The sequence below is a fragment of the Thunnus albacares genome, chromosome 6 (genome assembly GCF_914725855.1).
Source record: "Thunnus albacares chromosome 6, fThuAlb1.1, whole genome shotgun sequence".
Taxonomy (NCBI): domain Eukaryota; kingdom Metazoa; phylum Chordata; class Actinopteri; order Scombriformes; family Scombridae; genus Thunnus; species Thunnus albacares.
Genome location: NC_058111.1, coordinates 31,814,862 through 31,837,488, shown reverse-complemented (window position 1 = coordinate 31,837,488; position 22,627 = coordinate 31,814,862). Strand labels below are relative to the sequence as shown.

The 22,627-nt window shown below is 40.2% G+C and overlaps 1 protein-coding gene across 16 annotated transcripts in view; it reads left to right on the top strand.

Annotated features, from left to right (window-relative positions):
- phldb1b (pleckstrin homology-like domain, family B, member 1b) overlaps positions 1–22,627 on the top strand; it is a 106,030-nt gene that overhangs the window by 11,043 nt on the left and 72,360 nt on the right. For 4 of the 16 annotated variants that reach the window (XM_044354696.1, XM_044354685.1, XM_044354687.1 and 1 more), the window contains exons 1-4: positions 7,653–7,889; positions 8,971–9,072; positions 13,337–13,460; positions 14,310–14,480. In XM_044354696.1, the coding sequence (XP_044210631.1) occupies positions 7,857–7,889; positions 8,971–9,072; positions 13,337–13,460; positions 14,310–14,480 (430 nt within the window). In that variant the 5' untranslated portion in view covers positions 7,653–7,856. Of the gene's footprint in view, positions 1–7,649; positions 7,890–8,970; positions 9,073–13,336; positions 13,461–14,309; positions 14,481–22,627 lie in introns of those variants that run through there. The other 12 variants (XM_044354697.1, XM_044354691.1, XM_044354684.1 and 9 more) reach the window with 8 other exon arrangements.

Below are 22,627 nucleotides of genomic sequence, written 5' to 3'. Positions count from 1 at the left end.
TTTCAAAGTCAGAATTATGTCTAAAATGTTTATATTTTATAATTCCTCCTTATTGGTATACATCTGGATGTCCTTATTCTTGATATATCTCTAAAACATTGCATGAAATTCAGGAAATTCCTTGACCAGTGTGAAGAGTCAGAGGTCATGAATGTGTACTCATGTCCAGCAAGATGAAGCAACGGTCAGCCAAAGACAGACTAGAGACAGATGTAGAGTTACAGATGTGGACATATGAATGAGCCTAGTTGGTAAACATGTGTGTGCTGATGTCACCTGATAGCATTTCTGGGTGAGGAGGTTTTCTGTATTGAGTGCATACATACATAAATTGAGGTATATAACATTTAGAATGACTTTTTCAGGGATAACTCTGTGTGGAGGAGACTGTTCAAAGATCTCAGTATGATCAAAGCATGAGGGTCTGTGTGTTTGTAGTTGTGAGCAGATGAAGGCTGTCTGCTGGGTGTTGTCAGACTGTGGTTTCATATACAGTGTGTTGTGTATGAGCTGCACAGCCGCCTCCTCACTGCCATAAAATCACTTTTTGCCTGGCTGCCTGTGTGTTCCACAAAGGCAGACTTGTATAATTTATGTTGAAGTTTTCAGATGTTTAACTATCTTGTCATTGTTGTTATGATGTTGCATCCAAATCAGTTACCTCATCTCATCATATTAGTTTAAAACACTCAGATGATCTGTATAAATACATCTGAAAGAGCCACTTGTCTTGGAGAATTTTACAGCTGGAATGGAGTGATTTAAAAATGTTGTGCCACAAAAACAGCAAGATTTTACATAACTTACCTCCTATGATTTGGAGATGTGTATATATAGCATGTACAGTTGGCAGTCTGGTCCAAAAAGAAGCGTAAATTGTGGCTCCACCCTTCTTCCCACGGCAAAAGTTTACTGCATATCTGTGGTTTGTTTCTAAAACCAGAATGTGTCATTTGTCTATGGCTGCATCCAGCAGAGAAAAACAAAGTAACACTGCAGCATGCAGACAGCAGACTCCTTCAACTGGCAAAAATCTATCTTCCACTGTCAGTTTTCTGAGCAGAGGACGCTGTGAAGTCAATGATGGCCATGAGAGAAACCTTCATGTGTCTCTGATTCTGTATTATTGATATGGCAACAACACTTTGTGCAATTTTCACACATTTACCTGAATTTTTGCCTCATATCAACCGCTCAAAAAATTTCAAAAAAAATTTTAAGGGGTTTTTTGAGGGTTAACACTTGCTTTTAATGTTAAGGTTAGAATTAGGTTCGGGTTCAGTTTAGGGCAAGGGTTGGGGTTATGCATTTAGTTGTGATGGTTAAAGTTAGTGAATGCATTATGTCAATGAGGGTCCTCACAAGGATGGAAGTACAACTGTGTGTGTCTAAAAAGAAACTCCAAGGTCAGAGAGAATGCAGCCAGAGATGGATCGAGGGCGTGTAAATGATAAGAAAGAAGAATTATGAAGAGAGAGACTAACGAAGCAAGATAGACAGACAGAGAGAAATGTGGTGGGATATCCCTGCAGAGGGAAGATTATCCAACAGGCCGCACTATCAGGAGACCAGAGCAGAGCTGTGTGGCGGCAGCTGGCTGCACAAGATAGAACCAGGGAGTAAAGTATCTGCCCTTCTATTCCTCCTTCATCATCTGCTCTCAGCTGTCAGTGATGCTCGTCTCTCTGTCCGTAACATCCACCACACATCAACACTTGTTTAAATGCATACTACATGGAGGCCCCTATTGAGGGGTTACTGTATTAAAGGATAGTTTCAACTTTTTTCAAGTCTGACTGTCAAATCAATTTTAACTTCCCCATAGTTTTGGTTGCTGTAATTGTTCCTTTTGTCCATACTGACCGCAAAGAGATTCCTTTAATGTGATTCCAATGTAAGTGATAAAGAACAAAAACAAATTATGTGAAGAAAAGTTCAGCTAAAGCTAAATATTAAGTCTCTGCTACTTTTAGTAACCATACAAATTGAGAAAATTATTACATTTTTGGTCATACACAGAACAAAAACACACAGTAACGGTTGTTTCTTATGGTATTTTTGTAAGTTTCAAGCTGCTCACTATCACACACTGCCTGGTTTATCACTCATATGTCAAATACTTACAGCTGTGTGTTGTTAGCCATGTTACCACCAGTTTATCAGTAAACATAAAGAAAGGACAAAGAACATAAGCTCTAATACGTAACCTAATATTATGTCTATATGTGACCAGCGATGTAATATGTAAAGTGTCACAGTTATAGTGGTGATAAACAGGGAGATGTTAGCTGCTAGCTGAGCTAACAGAAGAGCAGAGATTATACACTGATGTTTTGCTCAGATTAACCCACACAGTAGATATCGTTGTTTGTTGAGTTGGTCTTAATATCAGATTCCAATATCTGATACACTAACATTTTAACAAAGCAGTGTTTTTTTACATAGCATATCACTGCCAGTGTTAGCTTTTACTTTTGCTAACCAAACAAAGATGGCTGACAGTTCAGACCAGGGCCTCGTTTCCTGATAACGATCGATCTTAGAGTGTTTTCTACGAACGCTCTTAAATTTCTACACGTTTTCCAAAGCTGAACTTAAGAACCAGTGCACATGCACACCTTTAAGAGCTTCTTAAGGTCATCTGTCTGTGGTGCTGAAGGTGATGCTGAATTCAAGTAACGCTGCATATCGTTCAGTATGAAAACGAAGCTTCATGTACAGTAAACAATGTCAGTCTTTATATAATACATGTTGTTGGGTGGAGGTCAGGCTATCATGCAAGAACAGGGCGAGGAGGACGGTGATGACACAAACTGGCAGATCACTTGTTGAATTAAATTTTGTGTGCATGATAGTTTTACGCTCTAATTTAAACATCATCAATCCTCATTTTACACCAAACATCACTTAACAAAGAACATGATATGTTGACGATGTTAACAATAAAAGTATTGACTTAAAAATGTATGAAAACAATGAAAAACTTAAGTGAAACATGTAGTTTTTGGTTCCTCCTGTAGTAGTTTTTGCTTCTTAAGATGCTCTTGGCCTCCTATGAGTGGGTAGGAGTCACTTATCTCTGATCATTTCTAAGAGCGTTTTGTTACAATGCTTTTGGGAAACACCTCTTAAGCTTGAAAAGGTTCCTAAAATGGATTTTATGATCATGTTAGTCTTAAGATGCTTTTGGGAAATGATGAAACCAACTAACTAGTCTTTTATTAGTGCCTTGTTGCTACTGTTGAGCCTTTTATTGTAATTTGTACAACACTTTGGACAACTCTAGTTGTTTTTAAATGTGCTTCATAAATAATCTTGACTTGACAACAATGGGGCAAAAACACAGTGTGAAGGTGTGAGGTTAGATTATGAGAAGACCGCCTCCAACATACAGACATACAGGCTGCAGAGCTCTGTGTTTGCTTATCGGGCTAAAGACAAGACAGTTACTCGATGTTTTTCCGGTGTCTCTGCAGTCTTTACACTGATGTATACTTTGTCTTTATTTGCACTCAGACCGTTGTCCGCTGGACTTCCATAAAGCAGCCAGGTGTGTTTGCTCAGAAGTCTGTGACACACCTACAAGGCTGGAACACCGCCTTCCCCTCCATTCATTTACATCCTCATCGCTGTTTCCACCACTTCAGCGTCTCTTCAGCGGCGTCTTGCCTGTGGATATAAAGTGCGTCTCATGCCAAATTAATTTGATCACATGATCAAACGTGCAAAGTCTGTAACAGCATGGTAGGAGTGTCTGTTAAATTACATAAAACTCTGATTTAAGGATTGAAATCCTAAACTCTACTGGTAGTTTGATCTGTCAGGTAGAAACGTGTCCATTTCAGTCCTTCATGTCCCATCATATCTGACCACTGTAGTAAGTGTAACTAAGTAAATAAGTTATCTTTAATTATATAGCACTTTTCAAAACCGTAGTTACAAAATGTTTTACAGAGGATGATTGTATTCAACATATCCCGTAAATTCACTTCACTCATTCAAAGTCTGCCTCGAGTGCTGGCAAGAGTCCGTGCATGTGGTCTCCACTTAGTCCAGTAAGCAGATAAGATGAAAAGATGAAACTTTTAGGATCTTTCTGGGGAACGTGACTTGTTTGATCAGTAAATGTATGTTTTTTTCAGGATGTGTGGACTGGGCAAAGATGTCTTTTCTCTTAGAAAAACAGTAAAAAAAAAAAAAAAGCACAACTGTTGCTTCACACAGCAGAGAGTACAGGTTAATGGTGAACGTATGAACCATACAGTCAATGGTATGAACAGCAGCATAACACTCCACCAACACATCAGGCTGACTACAAACACATGGTAGATGGATGCTTTCCTCAGACAAACAGCTTGTGAAGCGATGCATCCTTTTCTCTGTCTTCACATTCCTGATTATCTCCACATTCACTGAGATGGCTCCCATCCTGTTTAAATGACCAGTTTGTTTGTCCCAGAGGATTGACTGCTGCTGGACAAGAAGCTGAACTACACAACTAAACTCCTCTACACAGGCCTACAGACACACTTTACCTCCCTAGATCTTCCCTTTCCATGTTCTTCTCTGTTGAATTCTACAGTAAAATCAGACTAGTGTAAAGTAATGCATTTAATAAGGCCATACTATGATTGATCATGAATGTGGAATACCCAGCTATTGGTAAATCTACTTAACTCATCATTTTGACATACTGTACATCCTTGATCCAGGAATTGGCCCATATCTCAAGAACTAGACTAGATTTCCATGAATAGCTAATGTGGATATTCATGATCCCCTGAGGATGAACCTTTTTCATTTGGATTATTCCTCTAACACGGCCATCAGGACAAAATGTCTAGTTTGAGAGATATGTGATAATTTAGAAACAATGCAAAAAATTTGCTGAGCAAATTCTTGTTCCCAAGTAGGTAAACCAGTTTAATCTTTATCACTCTATGGCCTGTCCACTGGCGAGACTAACTTTCAATTTTTAGTCCCACTACACTAGTAAAACATTTCAATATATCGTTGGTCTTGCTGAACACTTTTTTATTGTGGGGTACAAGTGGGCAATATGGATAAAATCTTACCCAATATATTAACTTATACTACAATATTGATATACAGTATGTTGTCATAAAGCAACTTTTAAATTCAACTTGAGATTTTAGATCAACTAAATACTAAAATATAACACATTAACAGATAAAAAAGCCGGTGATATTAAACAGCAAATGGACTTATGATCTCAGTAAAATTGAGAAATCATTTTCAATTCTGTTTGATGATAATGATCAGCTTTTGAAAATAACCTATCTGCAGCATCTTCTCTCTCCTCTCTATCATCATTTCTACCCATCTGAACTACATTTTAATCCTCCATCTAGTTGGCAGGCCTCCTCCTTCCCTCCCTGCCTCTACATTTTTGCATTCCAACTAAATGGTGAGCCACCCTCCCTCCCTCGCTTTCATAACCCCATCAAAAAAAAAAACCAAAAAAAAAAAGATTCCCTCATGTGTGAGGAGAGATCCATGCCTGCTCAACAGGAAACAATGCCAGCCTTTCTGCCCTGGCATGAGAGAGGAGAGAGGGAGAGGGAGGGAAAGAAATAGAGAGATTGAGAGTTCTTTGTGTGTCCGGTGAGAGTTTCTGGATCTGAGAGAAAGGAAAGCTGCTGATGTCCCCCCACACACTGAGAGAAATGGGCTTTGATGTGGTGGGAACAAACACCCACACTCACTAGTATGGAAGTTGAAGATCTAGTATAAATTGAACTTCAGAGAGGACTTTTGTCAAACTATAAAATGGCAAATAGCTTTTTAAATCATTCTTACAGCTAAGGGGCACTTATGAACTTTAAACATAGCTAACAAACTAGCTAACTTAGACATCTACGGGTTACTGTGGCTAATTTGAGGTTGAAAGGCTGTTAGCTAACACTGAACTACAGTTTCTGCATTTTCAGCAGGACTAATCTGTTTCTTCATCTTAACTTCTTATCTTAGAGATTTATTAGATCATAAAATCTCTACATGTTTGGCTCTTCTAGTCATTTGATTAACGTGTTTGATATCAGCCCATAAAGCTCAGAGTTCAGCTGTTATTATCAGAGAAATCCTAAACGATAAATCTGGTGACATTCTATATATTTTTTTATTGTCAATAAATCTCATGTACAGACCAAAACCAATGATCCCACTGATAAGTATTGTGTGTGTATCCAAAGTCTGATATATCTTATTCCTCTGTGTCATAGACTTCGTTGTCCAAAAACTATTAAAAACACATCAATGAGCCACGCTGCTGCACTGGATGACATGATCCTTCAGATGAACACACACACTGTGGTTTATTTGACTAGAGGACTGGTTTCCAACCAGGGGCTCAGGTCACATAATGAATCTGAGAGGTCACAAGATGTTTAACAAGATAACAAAGAAGAAGAAAAGCATAGTTCTGCTTCATAAAACTGTTTTTTTCTTTCCATTTTGTTGTGGACATTTATCTTCTTGTCTTTACTTTTTCCTTGTGAAATACTGGACAGTTTTACTTCTTCAGGCTTCTAAAAGGAGTCCCTCTTTGCTCACAGTTCATAGAAATACATAACCTTTGATTAGTTGTTGTGAGTTAAATTTGGATTGTTTTAAAGGATAACAAGCCCCAAAGGTAGGGAACCATTGCATTGTAGAGCACCAGTTGCATATAAATACACAGCTGAAAACCTTTTCCTGCTGTTTTAGTAACATTAGCTAAAAACTACAGTACAGCTGTTTCAGAAAATTACTGAGCATTAAAAACAACAAAAAACTATATATACTATATAGTTGTGAACTGTTAAAAAGATTTGTGTTTCCAGTAGGAAGCAATGGGCTTGGGGTAGGAATTCGGAAAGCTGCCAAGTAATGATGGTCATTGTATTGAAGGTTTTGTTCTTTTGTTCTTGAGTTTTGTTGGTTGATGGCCAGATTTCTCCTCTATGTAGGCCTGCAACTGTGTAGGACTGTACACTACTTCATTAATTACAATGTTGCTTTTTTATTATAATGAAAGACATAACTCATAGGAAATACATATCTGATGACCACATGAGCTTGTTGTGGTGCCCACAGGAACCCACAGACACCACTGTCTTATTAACCTGTTTAAGCTTGTTCCAGTTATATTAAAAAGTTGTCTTGTATTAGTAAAACATATGTTTTTATATCATATTTTATGGTTGATGATGCAGTTCATCTTTTTTAAGTATTTTTATCTTTTTAGTCATTCTTGTCTTTCTTCTAGGAAAAAATAATATCATCTCTCATGAACACCACTTCATACTATACTATTCATGGTTCATTCATGGTGGCTTGTTCAATCAGGTATTGTTGCACATTTGCATGTAACCACACATCTTCCCGCTTCAACATGTTCACCACTGTATTTCTGATTTTTATTTTTTATCAAATACTTTCACTCATCACTCTCTTCCTCTCTTCCTCTCTGAGCTTTCTTCTCCTTTTTCTCTTTTGATGACTGCTCTCTCGCACACACACACACACACACACACACACACACACACACACACACACACACACATGCACACATGTCTCTCTGTTATCTGGGTCTTTGGTGCTGCCAGTCAGGAATGTAGGTCTTAGTTTAGTGGAGCAAGCAGCAACAGGTCCACCTCCTGAATTGGAGTTTGTAGAGGATACTGCTGCACCGGTAGCTTGAGACAAAAGACACAGATCAAGACAAAGAGACAATTTGTGCTTCATGGAAAGGAGCAGCGTTGATGAATTTGTACTGAATTCACTCTGCGGTCTCAGAGGTGTCCTCCCCAACTAAGTTCACACTGATAGGACTGAGTCAGGAGCAGCTCTTTGCCATGGAGCCTGTGCATTTGGACAACTGGAGAAAGGTAATGATCACATTTAGAGACAGGTTGGCAATAAAGGTGGGGTGGAGGGGGGATTCCTCATAAGAGAGATCGCATGAAACCTGAGGGGGAAACAGTTTCTTCCCTCCTCTGGCTCAGATAAGTGTTTCTTATTGCATGAAAGAGTTTTACAGATGGAATTTTTAAACATTTATTTTTATTTTCTGGCTGTTTTGTGATTTACTGTTTGAGGCTTGCCTGAAGCTGACTCCACTGAATATCATTTCATGGGGTCTGTCAGGAGAGCAAATATGATGATATTGCAGCAGTGTTTTGTTATCCTGAGGGCAGAGTACATCAGAACCATATTTTCCATCCCCGCTGCACAACATTTTAGACATGCAAACGACTCCGGGTACACTCTGATTCTCTGTGATTGCTGTAATTATGTGTTTTCAAAGCTTTTTTTTTTCTCCTCTGTTTCCTCACAACTGCAAGCTTCTCACATCTCACATAATGACTGCATAAGCATTTTATCACATGTATTCACCCTTAAACAGAATCTGGCCACTTAACATGTGCACTATTATAGGCATGGGGTATTATTTATAGCCACTTCTTCAGTGCTGACTTGATGGAAATTCCCAAAAATGACTGAGTAAGAAGGGAGGCATTTGTGGGATTTGGGCACTGTGTGTCTGTGTGTGTGTGTGTTTTCATAGAGGCTGAGGGACAAGAGAGCAGCCAAGGTGGCTGATTTCCAGTGAATGTGTCAACTACCAAGAGATTTAAATGTGCGCGCATGTGTGTGTGTGTGTGTGTGTGTGTGTGTGTGTATGTGTGTGTTACTTCCTCAGCGGCCAGCAGAGTGTGTTGCTAAATGCTGTCTACCATCTGTTGTGTGTGTGTGTGTGTGTGTGTGTGCTGACAGCATGAATCACACCTTGACACATTAGTGTTCTAGGCACAGTGAGGAGGGGGAATCCCAGTGAATATTTCTTAAAAATTCATTTTTAAATTGTAGGCTGGGAAAGAGTGAGACATTTTAAGAACTGCAGGAGTGAAATCATCCTTGTGTCACTCATTCTCTGACAAATAACAGTGTTCTCACTTCCTCCCTCAGGATCTTCATGTGTCGCAGGAAGCCGTGGACAACCCAGTGGACATGGACCGTCTGAACAGGAACATGCCTGAGAGTGGACGACAAACCCACCAGGTGTTACAGGTGAGTGTGTGTGTGTGTGTGTGGTTTTTTTTGGGGGGGGGGGAGGTGGGGAATGGGAAAGGAGATGAAAATGAAGGGAGCTTAGGGAGGAAGAAAACAGAGAGAAGGAATGAAACAGAGGCGTCACAGATCATGACTTCATTGTATAAAACTTGGCAAAAATCACAGAAAAACATACGTCATATGTCATCAGTGTGTCAATGTGTTTCCATTCATGAACACAGTGAACTCTCTTTTCTCCTCTGATAACTGTATCCATTGACGTTGAATGTCACAGCATCAGCTGCTCCGACAGAGTTTCTGGATTTGAAGCAGAACACCAGAACTCTCCATGCACAACAATAATAATACACAGAGCTGAAGGCCAACATGTCAGTGAAGTAGGCGGCAGGTCAGGTCAGGCGGTGCAGTTTAGGACGCGTCCTGACAGCATATGTCAGTGAGTTGTAAAGCAGGAATCTTCAACCAGAGCCAGTAATTAGACAGACCCAGAAACTGGATGTCTCGTTTCCCACCTGCTGGGTCCGACAATCCTATCAGGCATTAGTGCAGCTGAGGGAGTGGAGGGATGAGATGTGTTTGTGTGTGTTTGTGTGTGTGTGTGTGTGTGTGTGTGTGTGGGGTGGGGGTGGGGGGTCTATTTTTTTCTGGTGAATGTGCGTGAGAGGGAGGGAGGGAGTGAGAAGTGCAAGATAAAACAAGATCAGATTAAACTTTAATGACTCCTGTGGAGTAACTGGCAAGATGCTGCAGATAGTGCAAGGGAAACATGTATATAAATAAGAATAAATAAGAATATAACAAACTGAAGGTATTTAAATCTAATTTGACTTTGTATTTAAAATAACAAAGAATGAAAGAAGTAGAAATGTATGATTGAGAAAAATATTCACAATATGAAAAAAGACCAAAAATACAAAATCAAATCAGCATGGGGTCATTTAACAGGAAATATGTAACACATACTGTAGAATTCACATTGTATTAATGTTAATTTGGCACATGCATGCTGTAGATGCAGACTGGAGGAATAACCTCTGAAAATATACAGAAATGTATTTAATTTACAAACATAGAGGTCATACTGAACAGTATTTTCTGATGTTTATAACTGTATATGTGTGCATTACATTATATTGCACACTATGTTTAACCAGACTGTGTACAGACAGACTGAGGGCCTGGCTGTTGCAGAGTGCACCACATGGGTGCAGCAGCACACTGCAGATGAAGCAATGAATCCTGCAGCGTTGCCCCGCTGGCACCTCCCCTCTCCTCCCATTACTCCCAGTAACCCCCCAGTGCCTTCAAGCCAGCCAGTCTCTATCTCACCAATCCTCTTAGGCTTGACCCCACTCCACCACCAGCACCACCACAATCAGATAATCCTATTAGGACACACACGGCTAGCTAACCAGCCAAGAGGCTGAGTCAATGATCGCGTACAGGTTGTAAATAAGAAATGTAAAGGCTGAAAAGTGGGACAAAGAGACGTAGTCACAGCGGGTGTTTCAATTCAAATCCATGCCAGTGAGTGACTCCACACCCACTGCAGTTCATTTAACAGTTCACCTGGCACAGAGCCTTATCAGTGCTCGTGAACCAACATTTCTTTTGTCAATTGAAATGAATGTGACAGAAAATTCATGTGCTGTGATGTGAAATTTGCTTATTAGTGAACGCTAAATGATGAAGACACACCTCACTGACCTGAAGACATGCTGCATTTCCAGTGATGCTGAATTATAAAAGCTGCAACTCAGAGCATTATGTCATTATAGTCTCTCAACTTTGGGGTTGTGACCCTACATGGGGTCACTTGATAAATAGGCAGGGTCCTGTGAGACATATTGTATATACTCATATTTCTGATGCATTTTTTTTTATCAATGAAAAAGGTTTGAAATTATTGTAAGTTCTATAAAAATATGCATTTTTCACAGAAGACATTTTGACATGTCAGAAAAGCACAGGTGTAAATAATAAAATAAATGATGACTGAATTCCATTTTCCATTTAGCTCAAAATGTCTGCTGTGAGTGATGAACAAAATTACAGAAGTCCTTGAATTTAATAATTTAGTAATTTGCCTTGTAAAAAATTCAGTAATGCTTTAGATTACAGCCTGCAACATACAGCATAATTGTTCCCAATTTACAGTGTAATTTTTGTACCGGTAGAGTATGTACTGATACATACATGTAGGTAAAAGGGAACAAGATGTGAAGTTAGGGAATATGAAGGTAATAGTCTGGAAATTAAAAAATAATTGATGTAATGTTTATCTGTTCTAATATTACGGGTATGTGTATTACCTACTGAGGAACTTATACTGTAAGTATTTTAACCAACAAGCCTCTACTCTGTTATTACAGGTTGCAGTATGACAATTACTAAAAAATATCTACAATATAAATTCTTTGTAGATTCCCAGATTGTTACGTCCTTATTTCCTAACTTCACATCTTGTTCCCATGTACCTTCATGTATGTGTGGGTGTGTTCTGTATTGCTACACTATTAGTACAAGAAATTACACTGTGAAATTGGAAATAACCGTTAGTACAAAAACATCATACTGTGAAATTGGGAATAACTCAGCAAGGAAACACATCTGTGGAAGGACAAAGAGAGAATTTCACACCAAAAAGCCTGTAACTTTGGAACATATGCACTTGATTTGGCTAACTCAGACAGCTGAAGCCTCATATTATCTTCAGCTGGACTTTGGAATACATTTTTGCCCACATTGAGGACTGTGGATTTCCCCCCCATCACTTACCATGGAATCAGGCTAGGAGGGGTTTTCTTCATAGTCAGTGTTGATGGGAGAAACAATTATAACGACCAAAACTGTGTCAGTGTATGTGACACAGATTGACTTGAAAAAAATCTGAACTTATTGCTTAAATATATGAAACCAATGCTTGTGATAAATTTAGGAGACTTTTCTACCAGCTGGAAGGGAACATCGTGTCATCCTGGTGTGAATTTATGCCAAAAGATATGCCAAAATGTGTTTTTCTTCTCACTAGAATAATAGATGTTACTCAACACGACATCTAATTCATTTCATTATGCCAAACCCTATGAGGTAAAACTATATAGGCAGAGAAAAAAAAACACAACACATTTTTCTGCATCCCGGCCAGACCTCGACTGTGTCTCTGTGTTGGGGGTAATTTAGCAATAAGATGACTAAAAAGCAGAATTGTCTTTTTATTCAGGCATTGTCGGGCTGAAAAGTGCTCATCACAAGTTAGCTCGTTGAACACCCTCCAGGAGCTTCATGTTTCGTAATTGCGGAGCGCTGTTGCTATGGCGACATCCCTTCCCCCTTGCTGAGCAGAGAGCACATGGTGGTGCTTCAGGCAGAGGGGGAGAGAGAGAGAGGGGGGACACATACAGACACACACACACACACACACACACTTCCCTCAGTGTGTAGAGGAAAATGTAAACAGCCAGAGCAGCCAGCTATGGAAATGGCCTCCCACAGTGAAGACATTTATTCAGACGCCTCTTCTTATCCCCACAGTGGAGGATGAACCTCTGAAGGTCTGACGCGTTAGTGAAGCAGTAAAACTCCAGCCTGTGCGGGACAGAAACATGAGTGTCATCTCTCCTCTGTGACTCTCCTGTAATACTACATATTCCCATTTTCTGTGTCATGCACAACCAATTAGTTCAGCTAATGGACAAGACATGATTACTGATTAGCTCCCATTCACCATGAGCCATTTATAGTCCAGATATAATTGTGCAAATAGAGAGAGAGGATGCAACCTGTTTAGGTTTAGAGGTGTAGATAGTGTGACTACTATATCAGATTATGAAAAGTATGCCACGATGTCTGCAGAGCTGTTATTGACCTTTTCTTTATGGAAGCATTCAGTGTTGGTGTTCCTACTAAGTCAATCTTTGACAGTTTGTTTTATAGCACTTGTCACTATAAATGATTAATGTTTAAGTTTTTATACTTGACATAAAGTCTCATAAAACAATGTGTCTCATACTAAAACTGGCATAAATGGAAACATCCCAACACTAAATGGCACTAAAATAGAAATAATAACCACTCCCTTTAATAACAGTCTAAAAATCCCATCCTGTGATAATGAGCTTACCACATATTGCAGAAAGGATTTCAATTTTTTGACAAAAGAGAGAAAAGTAATCGCTCGGGCTAAATGGTGCGTTATCACAAAACTGATGTAAAAAGGCTCTTTAATGTTAATCTCTTTAATGTTTGACCCCCTCTACAGAGCACTCCCCTGGATCTGATAGAGACTGGAAAGGGCCTGAAGTTCCAGGCGGAGCGTCCGCATCTGGTCAGCCTGGGTAGCGGACGTCTGAGCACTGCCATCACCCTGCTGCCGCTGCCTGAGGGTGAGACGGCTGCTTTCACACCAGTTAGCTTCAAAAAATGAAAGTCAATGTAACAGCTGATGTCTGACAAAAAAAATACAGTTTTTTATCACATTCACAGGCTTCCACAAGAGGCCACAACAATACACAGAGACATATCTCCGTTGACCTGACCCTGTTCTCACCTCTATATCTGCCTTTCTTCCTGCCTGTCTCTTGAAACAGGCAGGTTTCTTCATGTATGTCTCGTGACCTTTTGGCTTCGTCTGTTTGTATGAAGCCTTTCTGTCAGTCTGTCTGTACCTGTGTGTCTACAGCCTTTCCCGTCTGTCTGTGCCTCTTCAGGCTAGTATGCGGGGTGTGTGTTTGTTTTTTTTTACATGCCTGTGACATTCTGCCTTTCATCTCAAGGCTCAGCGCACTTCAAGTGTGTGTTTTTGTCCCTGTTTCCCCCCCGAAATAGCGACAAAATCTGTCAGTCATGCATCTTTGACTTTGTTTTAGTATTTGACTGATGTGATGAAAGGCAAAAACTCTCTTTTCAAACCGCAGGACAGGAGGGCATCACCTGTATTACTGTTCCTACTATTACATATGATAATAATTCTAACTAAACCAGCAAACAGGTATAACAGGGTCCAAGCAGCTGACACGATTACAACACATAATTACATAAAATATGTCTAAAATTTGAATCAACTTTAGAAATACCCATAACTAACCAGTATACTACTGATCAATTCCACAATATGTAATCATATACACTGTAAGTAATCAATTCAGTTCAGTATTGCATCTATATTATCAAAGGAGGGAAACACTTGCTGTACCACATCACATTTCAGTCTAACCCTTCTTTCTTCCCCACAGGTCGGACCACTTTGGGTCATGGTCCCATGGACATCAGCATCCAGGGCCCTGGGGTGGCGGCCCAGCACTGCTACATAGACAACAGGTCAGGGGTCATCACGCTGAACCCCTGTGGGAACCTCTGTGCTATCGACGGACTCCAAGTGACACAGCCCGTTCGCCTGTCACAAGGTAGGAATCAGCTCAAACATGTGTCCCATAATGCATTCTGCTCATTCAACCGGCATCGCCCATTGCATTTTTGGTAACACCGTACTGGTTGTAGATTGCGAATCAGTGCAAGCAGATTGTTAGCAAAATTAAAAGCAGCACCTGCCCCAATGTATCTTAATATCTATATTGCCTGCAGCTTGTATTGATTTCCATCGTCTCCACTGTACAACACACATTACAGGAGAGTAATGAGCATACGTTAAAGGATCTATGCTTTCTGTTTAACTCAGCTTTAATTTCACCTGCCTACCTAAGTGTATGATCCCAGTTACTGTGAATCCATCAGCTCTCCGCCTGGTCAATAGAAAGGCAGCATAAGAGCCAGCAGGTCTATTCAATAAAAATGCACAGTCTGTGCTTTTAAATAGCCATCGATTGAAGAACAGCCTGAGGTTCCTGTGTTAATGAGTTAACAGAGCGAGCTTCACCGTGCTCAGGCATGCAGATATCGGAGAAACCAGAGGGAGAGCTGAATTGATTTTCAATGTGCCGGATTGGAACTTAGATTGGACACTGTGGAGAATTTTACTAAAATTATCCCCTGGGACTGGCATTTTAAAGGTGAAGGGATTTTCTCATGAAAGGCAAGGCCTCCTGGGAAAGAGAAGACGAAGCTTAACTGATGCAGACTCGTTTGTCTAACAGTAACACAACCCCGCAAAGTAGAGAGTGTTAAGATGATGTAACTTAAAGGATCTCTCTGATCATGGGATTTTGAGAAAGAGGTGTGATTCAGACACAGAAGCCATGGAATTTGATCAAATCTCTGAAGTCAGGTAATATTTACAAAAATAAAGCCGAATGTATTCTTTAAAACTACTAAAGATGGACATGTAAGACCAACAAATTAGTAGTTTGGTTAGTGGTTAACTAATATTATCACAACTGATGGTCAGGACTATGAAAACAGTTTGTAAGAAAACATAATTGTCCTGTCTATAGAAGAAATCCCTTATAAATCCATTCAAGTTAAACAAGTCACACTCAGCTTTTCTCCAACATACCATGATTCATTCCCCAAACAGTTGGATTGAGGGGGGATTTCCTGAAACCAACACCTGGAATATTTTTCTTGCATATGAGACAAATATACATTGTATCAGCTTGGTGGGTGGGATCACTGTCTGTTATGCTGTCCTTCTTTGTGATTTAAAAATACATCATATACTTGCTGATTGGACAAACCAGAGAGGAAGTAAAACTGTAAAAAGAATGTAACTGTTTCATTTTAGTCATAGAAATTCATAGAAGTTTGCATCAGAGCCTCAGAGGGATCACATTGGGTTAGAGGGACGCTATTCATCATGAGTCACAGAGCTCACAGGATGTGATCTTCCCTCTATGCTTCTGTGTAATCACACACTGTAGTGTTGTTTCTCATACTCAGATGAGTGTTCACCTATACAAACATACTAATAAGGCTCTTTAGCAAACACTACATTGACTAATATCATTCCTTTAGTGTCCTGCATGACTTTGTGATGTGTGTGTAGAAGAACATGTGTGTTATCTGTCAGTGTGTCTCTCTGTCTTTTGGTATTTCAACCTGGTCTCCGGTTGGGTAACCTGAGTGGGGACACAGTGCTATTTATACTGCCCCCTCTACCCCAGACAGATCCGACTTTAGCCCCAGAGGGGGTTTCAGGTTGAAGAATGAGTGTGTGGGTAAACCACAGTTCACAATCAGGGTCCTGGAAGTGTTGTAGGCTAATGCACAGTGGCAGAGCTGAAGTCGTCATGAAAGGAATAGTTTAGGTTGTTGACAAGGCGGTATCGTTTCCTTTATATTTACCAATGTAGACTGATACAAAGGAAGTAAATCAGACTTTCAGTGGTTCTGTGCAGTGTATGAGTAATACATTAAAGTACACTTAAATGATCCCTACAAGTCAAGGAAGTATAGTAGGGTGCAGAGGATGCATCATAGTAAACTATGACTAGACGCTGATGTGTGTTACAGGTGATCTAATCCTGTCTCCATTCTGTAGTTTTTACTTTGCAATGTCCTGCGATGACTTTGACTTGTCAGCGATTCAATTTATAGAAAATCAAGCAGCAACAAGTGAGTATTGTTACAAAAGGAAAATGTGCTCAACAAGCGTTCAGTGGTAATCCTCTTGGATTTACAATATAAATCAGAGGAGCCGGTGGAGGGAAATCCCAGCAATAAAAGGACACGTAAAAACAAAGCCAGCTTGTTCAAAGCGAGATGAGTTGATGTTTTAAAGGGATAAAGTCTGGTCTGCTTGATTCAGCCTATAAGGATTATTAAAGCAAAAGAGTGCAAGGAAGAGGTTAACTCATGCTTATTTCTGTCTACCAAAGCACCCAAACCTATTTAGACTGTAAGCAGGCTGATAATTGACATGATTGGTCAGTGTATTCAAATATTTAATGTTGGTCACTAAAAGATCCTATATAGTGTTAGTATGAGCTTCTCAAAGTGAGAGATTAGAAAAAGAAAATCTGTGAATCTGTGACACTGAACACAGTTGTGTAATTTTGATGGTGATGTCATAGTGATGTCATCAGGGCTGGGCTTGGAGATTACAATTATTGAAACAGAAAATCTGCATTACAAACTGAGGGTGTGGGAGTTTTAGACATGTTTGTGGTGCCCTGAATGGTTAAGTTGCATACCATGTATCTGTTACGTCACTGGTTTGATTCCAGCTGAGGGCATTTGTTGCATATCATCTCTCTCACCTTGTTTCACCTTGTTTCCACTCGCCACTATCCAATACAGGCGAAAATGTCCCCACAGACCCCCCAAATCTTATGTTGTTTACCAGGCACAAAGGGTGCATCATGGAAAGTGCAGGATCCAGTGTTCTTGGGGATTGACCCATATTAGGCACTGAAAGTCCTGCTTTGATTTTAACCGTTCTTTTTTCATTCTAACTCTTCCCCAACTTTATGGAAATGTAAGTCTAAATCCCTGTAGTGACCCTTCAAAAGTGCAGGTCATAAATTTAATTTTATTGGCTGTGTTATCTTCCTGCCTAACCATATAGTTACTTAATTCTTTACCAAGTAGTATCTACGAACAATAGTCTTTTGATATTGTGTCCTCAATATTTGGTCAAGTACTTGACCACAACTATGATGTAGTTGTACTTTTCAGAGTGAAATATTGGACACTTTATTTCTTATTCCATTGATCTGACAGCTGTAGTTACTTTGCATATTATTACAACAGCACCACCACAACCAGAACAGTAAAATGCTGCTTGTGTGTTAATGTACTAGTATTAATAATAATATATGATACAATATAACATGCACAGGGAACATTTTCCTGCACATTTTATGGAGTGTTGTTTCTGTTGTAGCCTGTTGCTTTTTTCCTTAAGTAAAGATCTGAATAGTTCTTCTGCCACTAACCTTATGAGGCCCCCAGTTATGTCATATCCCTCCTATTTAGTTTACAGTAGGTGATATAATTCAATTTACTTTGCATATAATCAGCGGGACAGATATATAAGAATAGAATAGGCAAGCAAATAATCGGATGCCACACACAGTATCATAACATTTACTGCAGAGGCTCATTTGTCTGGAGGGAGCACTTATCCTCAATACTTCCTTTAATGTGCATTTTTATGGCTTTCAAATGAAAGACTGGCCATATGTGAGGCTTCACCTTTGTTCTTTAATACAGTGATAAAGGCAGGATATGAGAGAGAGACACGCCTTGCATTCTTAAGTGGTATCAGTGACTCAAATTAAAATCTGCTTTTATTTACATGACAGGTTGTCAAAACAGAAATGGCTAGACTCAGTTCTGACATTAGCATAATCTATAAATCAATAAATAATATTGATCCGCCCAGTCTATTGTGGAATAAGATGTGTGTCCCTAAGTGGTGGCTGGTGCTCCTCTCCTGTAGTCTCTTTAGACCCCCTCATCCACCCCCCCTCTCTCTCTCTTATCCACTTCATGCCTCTCTCTCTCTCTTTCTCTCTCTCTCTCATTGCACAGCTCTGACTCAGGATCCCCACCTTCTTTTCTTCCTCCTGCTCCTCCTCTCCGGTTACTCTCCCCACTCTATGACAGCCCTGACTCTCTGTACGGGCTGAGAGATGTCTGTAAACCAGCTGTTTCTCAGAGGAGACCCGGCAGTATGAAATAGCGTCTTCGCTACGTGAATAGAGCAGAAGGACAAAGACTATTATATGAGCGTAAACTCCCGCACTGGTTTGAATGAACTGGGATATACCAACGCATCAGTGGATGAGCTCGTGTTTTAACAAGTGGGCAAGCAGACAGCTCCCTTTGTGAACATTCAAATATCTGCAGAATATATTAGAGTCTATGGGGTTTTAGGATTATCATAACAAAAGCGCGTCGGGACAAAACCCCATAAACGCTCCTGTTGTTCCTCAGAAACGGAGACAAACACGTGGGTTTATTTAAAGGAGCAGAGGCGATGAAAACAACGGAGGGAGAGAGGAGTTTCATTCATTGGATTTAAAGTAAGTCGGTTTATCTTAACTATGTACTGGTTTAAAGGTTTTCTGTGGTTTAAAGTCGGTGTCTGTGGCGGTGCTTGCTTTCAGCACTTGCTCGGCTTGTTAATTATTAGGTGGATGGTGTCATGAAGTTACGGACTTCAGGGAGACAGAGTTGCTTCAACCTGATGTTGCCTCTTGGAGGCTAGTTTGTGTGACTAGCTAGCATGTTGTGAACCCTGGTTGCTAATGTTGAAAAGACGTATTCTTGTATGGCTTTTACTTTTCCCTCTTTGAGTTCTTTTCAGTCAACATGCGCACGTTCGCCTAACTCCGTTCAAAAGTAGGACAAGCGTAACAATGCACTGTCATATCAGTAAACCACATATGTAATGAGTCATTAACCTACTTAAGGCTTTTCAGGGGTTACTATGATGTTTTTAACAGTTCGGCATCAACCAGACAGCTTTTATTAGCTTATGTTCTCGCAGTTTACTCTCAGCTTGTTTGTCCATCAAAGTTCATGCCGGTGGGCGGAAGCTAGCTGCTAGCTGAGTTTTTACTTAAAGAGCTTCTAAGCAGTACTTTTGTGCCGAATTTACATAAAGACCACGCTGACATTAATAAGACGTTTAAGTCAGACTCCAGCACTGACGCTTCTGTTCTGCTAGCAAAATAGCTTTAAACTGCTAGTTTTGTAATGGAGCTTGGTCTGACACTCCATACAAGCAACACGAACACCTGCTCTAATGTTGCTGCTGTCTCCAGCCACTCAGTCCCCAGCACTCTTAAAGATCCCCTCCAGACATGTATTAAAACATAAAACGCCACGCTTGGAACAATAATGTGTCTCTGATTTGATTTTTCCAGAAGAAAGGTATAATTAAAACTTCCAGAATCTATGAATATGCAAATATTTTTCATTATAAAAGTTTAAGTGCTGGACACAAGATTTCTTCTACGTCATTGTAAAGTCCATTCTCAGTGTTTGCACGCTGGAGGCTTCAGGTTTCTACATCACACTTGTGTAAGTGAATTATTGGACCAGGATTGGCTTCAAAACTAGTTGTGATGTCACAAATCTTGCTGTAGACCCCTTTTTAAGTCAGATTTTCAGTGAGCGCAGAGAAATGTTCCTCTGCCAGCAGCTGAAGCTCACACATCCAACTGTAGAAGAAGAAACACACATTTTTGAGTGGAGGGGTACTTTAAGTCCTAACTTCCCCTTGCATCCATGTGAGTTCTGTTAATAGACTACAAACATATACAAGTCTACCAGAGCTAGATACCCCCCCATCCCGCCTGGCATGACCAGACCTCACTGTGTCTGTCTACTGTTACACTGCTATTCCTGGCTGCCAATGTGACCTAACCAGGGCTGGTAACTGGAATAGAATAGAGCTTCCCTTTCATGCATTCTGCTTATTCAGAGGCCTCTGGGTTCACAAGTTCTCATCATATTTGACGGATTCATGGAATATAGTGGGAACTGGGATTTTAGATTTTGCTTATAGTGATAGTTTGCTGATAAGTTCAAACCCAGCTCTCCTCCCTGAGCCATTGTGCCTCAACACACTTCTCTACAAGTGTGGTCATTCTCTCTCCGCCACCGCACCTCCTCAACATCTGTCATTTCTGACACATTGTGTTGACCCCTTTTGTGAGGAAAGGATGTGAGGAGTCAGAGACAAGCCCCTCTGCAAACAGTCATCAGGCTGCTGTGAAAGTGATGTGAGCTCCCAGCGGGCCCAGTGCACAGGTCAGGCATGTGTGAGGGACGACAGGGGCATCGCAGCGGAGAGCGAGCGAGTGAGGGGAAAGAAGCTGGCAGCAGCTGGTGTGCATACGCTGGGTCAGTGTGTGTGTTCCTGCATGTTGTTGTTGACACAGTCTTTGACCGTACATCCTCTGACTACACCGGGGTCAAGGCAATGTGTCCAAATGAGACGCTGGTGAGATACTACAAATATACCAGTGTCTTCAGTAGAGCGAGGTCGTGCTCATGCTGCAGGCTTTCTGCTGAATTTTTAAGCTGCTCTTCACATCTGATTTTTCTTTTCTTTCTGCAATATATTCATGTATGAAAAGACAAGCTTGTGTGGAGTTCCACTAGCGAAAGGCATCACATCTCGTTTTGTATCGACTTCTCTTTTACTTTATTTAAAATATGTTTCCTTGAGTTTTACTGAAATAAGGTTCCGCCCTAAATAACACAACATTTTTTAAAATTTTTTTTATTTCAAACCGTTGTTGCAAGTGAATGGTGTAGGAGTTACTGTCACAGCCTTGCTGACATATTCAAATCCTCACATTCTTTCAACTCACATGTAGATTGTATGTCTCAAAATCAGATTTGGTTCCACTAATTTGTGTTTTTATGTTTTTTTAACAGCAAATTTAACATTAGGCGAAGGGATTGCAGTTGAAAATGTGCTTTTTGGTGAACACTGTCACATTTACAGTTATGGTGATTAATGTGCCCTCTAAAAATATATAAATAATATCCAAGTCTGTGGTTGCACCCTAAGGCTGCACAGTTATGGAAAACAATGTTTTATGCTCAATTTTACAATTTATGTATCATCATTATTTGCCCAACTATGGAGTATGTATTTGTTGGTCCATCTCTGCCTTGTTTTTTTGAATGGATACAGTAGTGAATCAGAGAGAGGAGGGATGAATGACAATAAAGCCAGTTTTGACACAGAGATGCATCTTAGACCACTGGAACAACTGGATCTATCTTTCAGAACAAAAGAAAAGTGGTCAGTTTCAATCATTTATATTCTCATGAAATCAGGATCCTTTTTAAATAAAAATACAACTATAAGTAAAACATTTGTGAAGTAGTGACAGATAACCAGACATGTCATTGGTCAGAGTCAGAGCATACCTGTGAATAAGGAGCATTTGATTTGAAGCACTAGAGCTGCCAATCAAAGTGCAAAGCAATAATATTGCACCTGGTCAAGTTGAATTAATTGAAGACGCCATGATCACTATGTGGTTGATTGTGCAGCTAGGTTACACTTGTCAATTCAAAGTGATTTCTTAAACCTGGACATGTTGGAAGCCAGTATGTGACAGGTTTGCATGTAGCATTTTGCAAAAGAATCTTGAGATATGAATTCTAATGTCCTGTATCTGATGTGAACTGGCCATGATCCATGCACAATGTGCATAAAAGCAGCACTAATGCAAAAGTATGGGGGAAAAAAAAAAATCTGAATTTGGCCACCTTGTGCTGCAGCGGTAGCACAGCCTACCTCGAGACACCACATGTAGATCACATAGTTTGGGTTGATATTTATTGATCCTCAGGCCTGCAGCCATCTGCCTCTGGGAGCATGTTTAACAGCGGGGGATTGGCTTTAGTTGTTCTGACAAAAGGAGAGACAGGGAGGTGGGGGGGGGGGGGGGGGGGGGAGCAGTGAACATCTGTTCGGACAAGCGGTAACCAGCCTCTAACAAGTTATTATGATGAGCGTCCACTAGAGACAGCAGCCGACAGCCTGCTGGATACTGCATCTGATCTGTGGGATCATGTGGATGCTGTGAGCAGCGTGATCTGATATGAGAAAGTGTTTTTTAAAGGGGCAATCTACCAATTTTACACATGAGGTTCAGTTTACTCAGCATTGCCTGTCGTAACA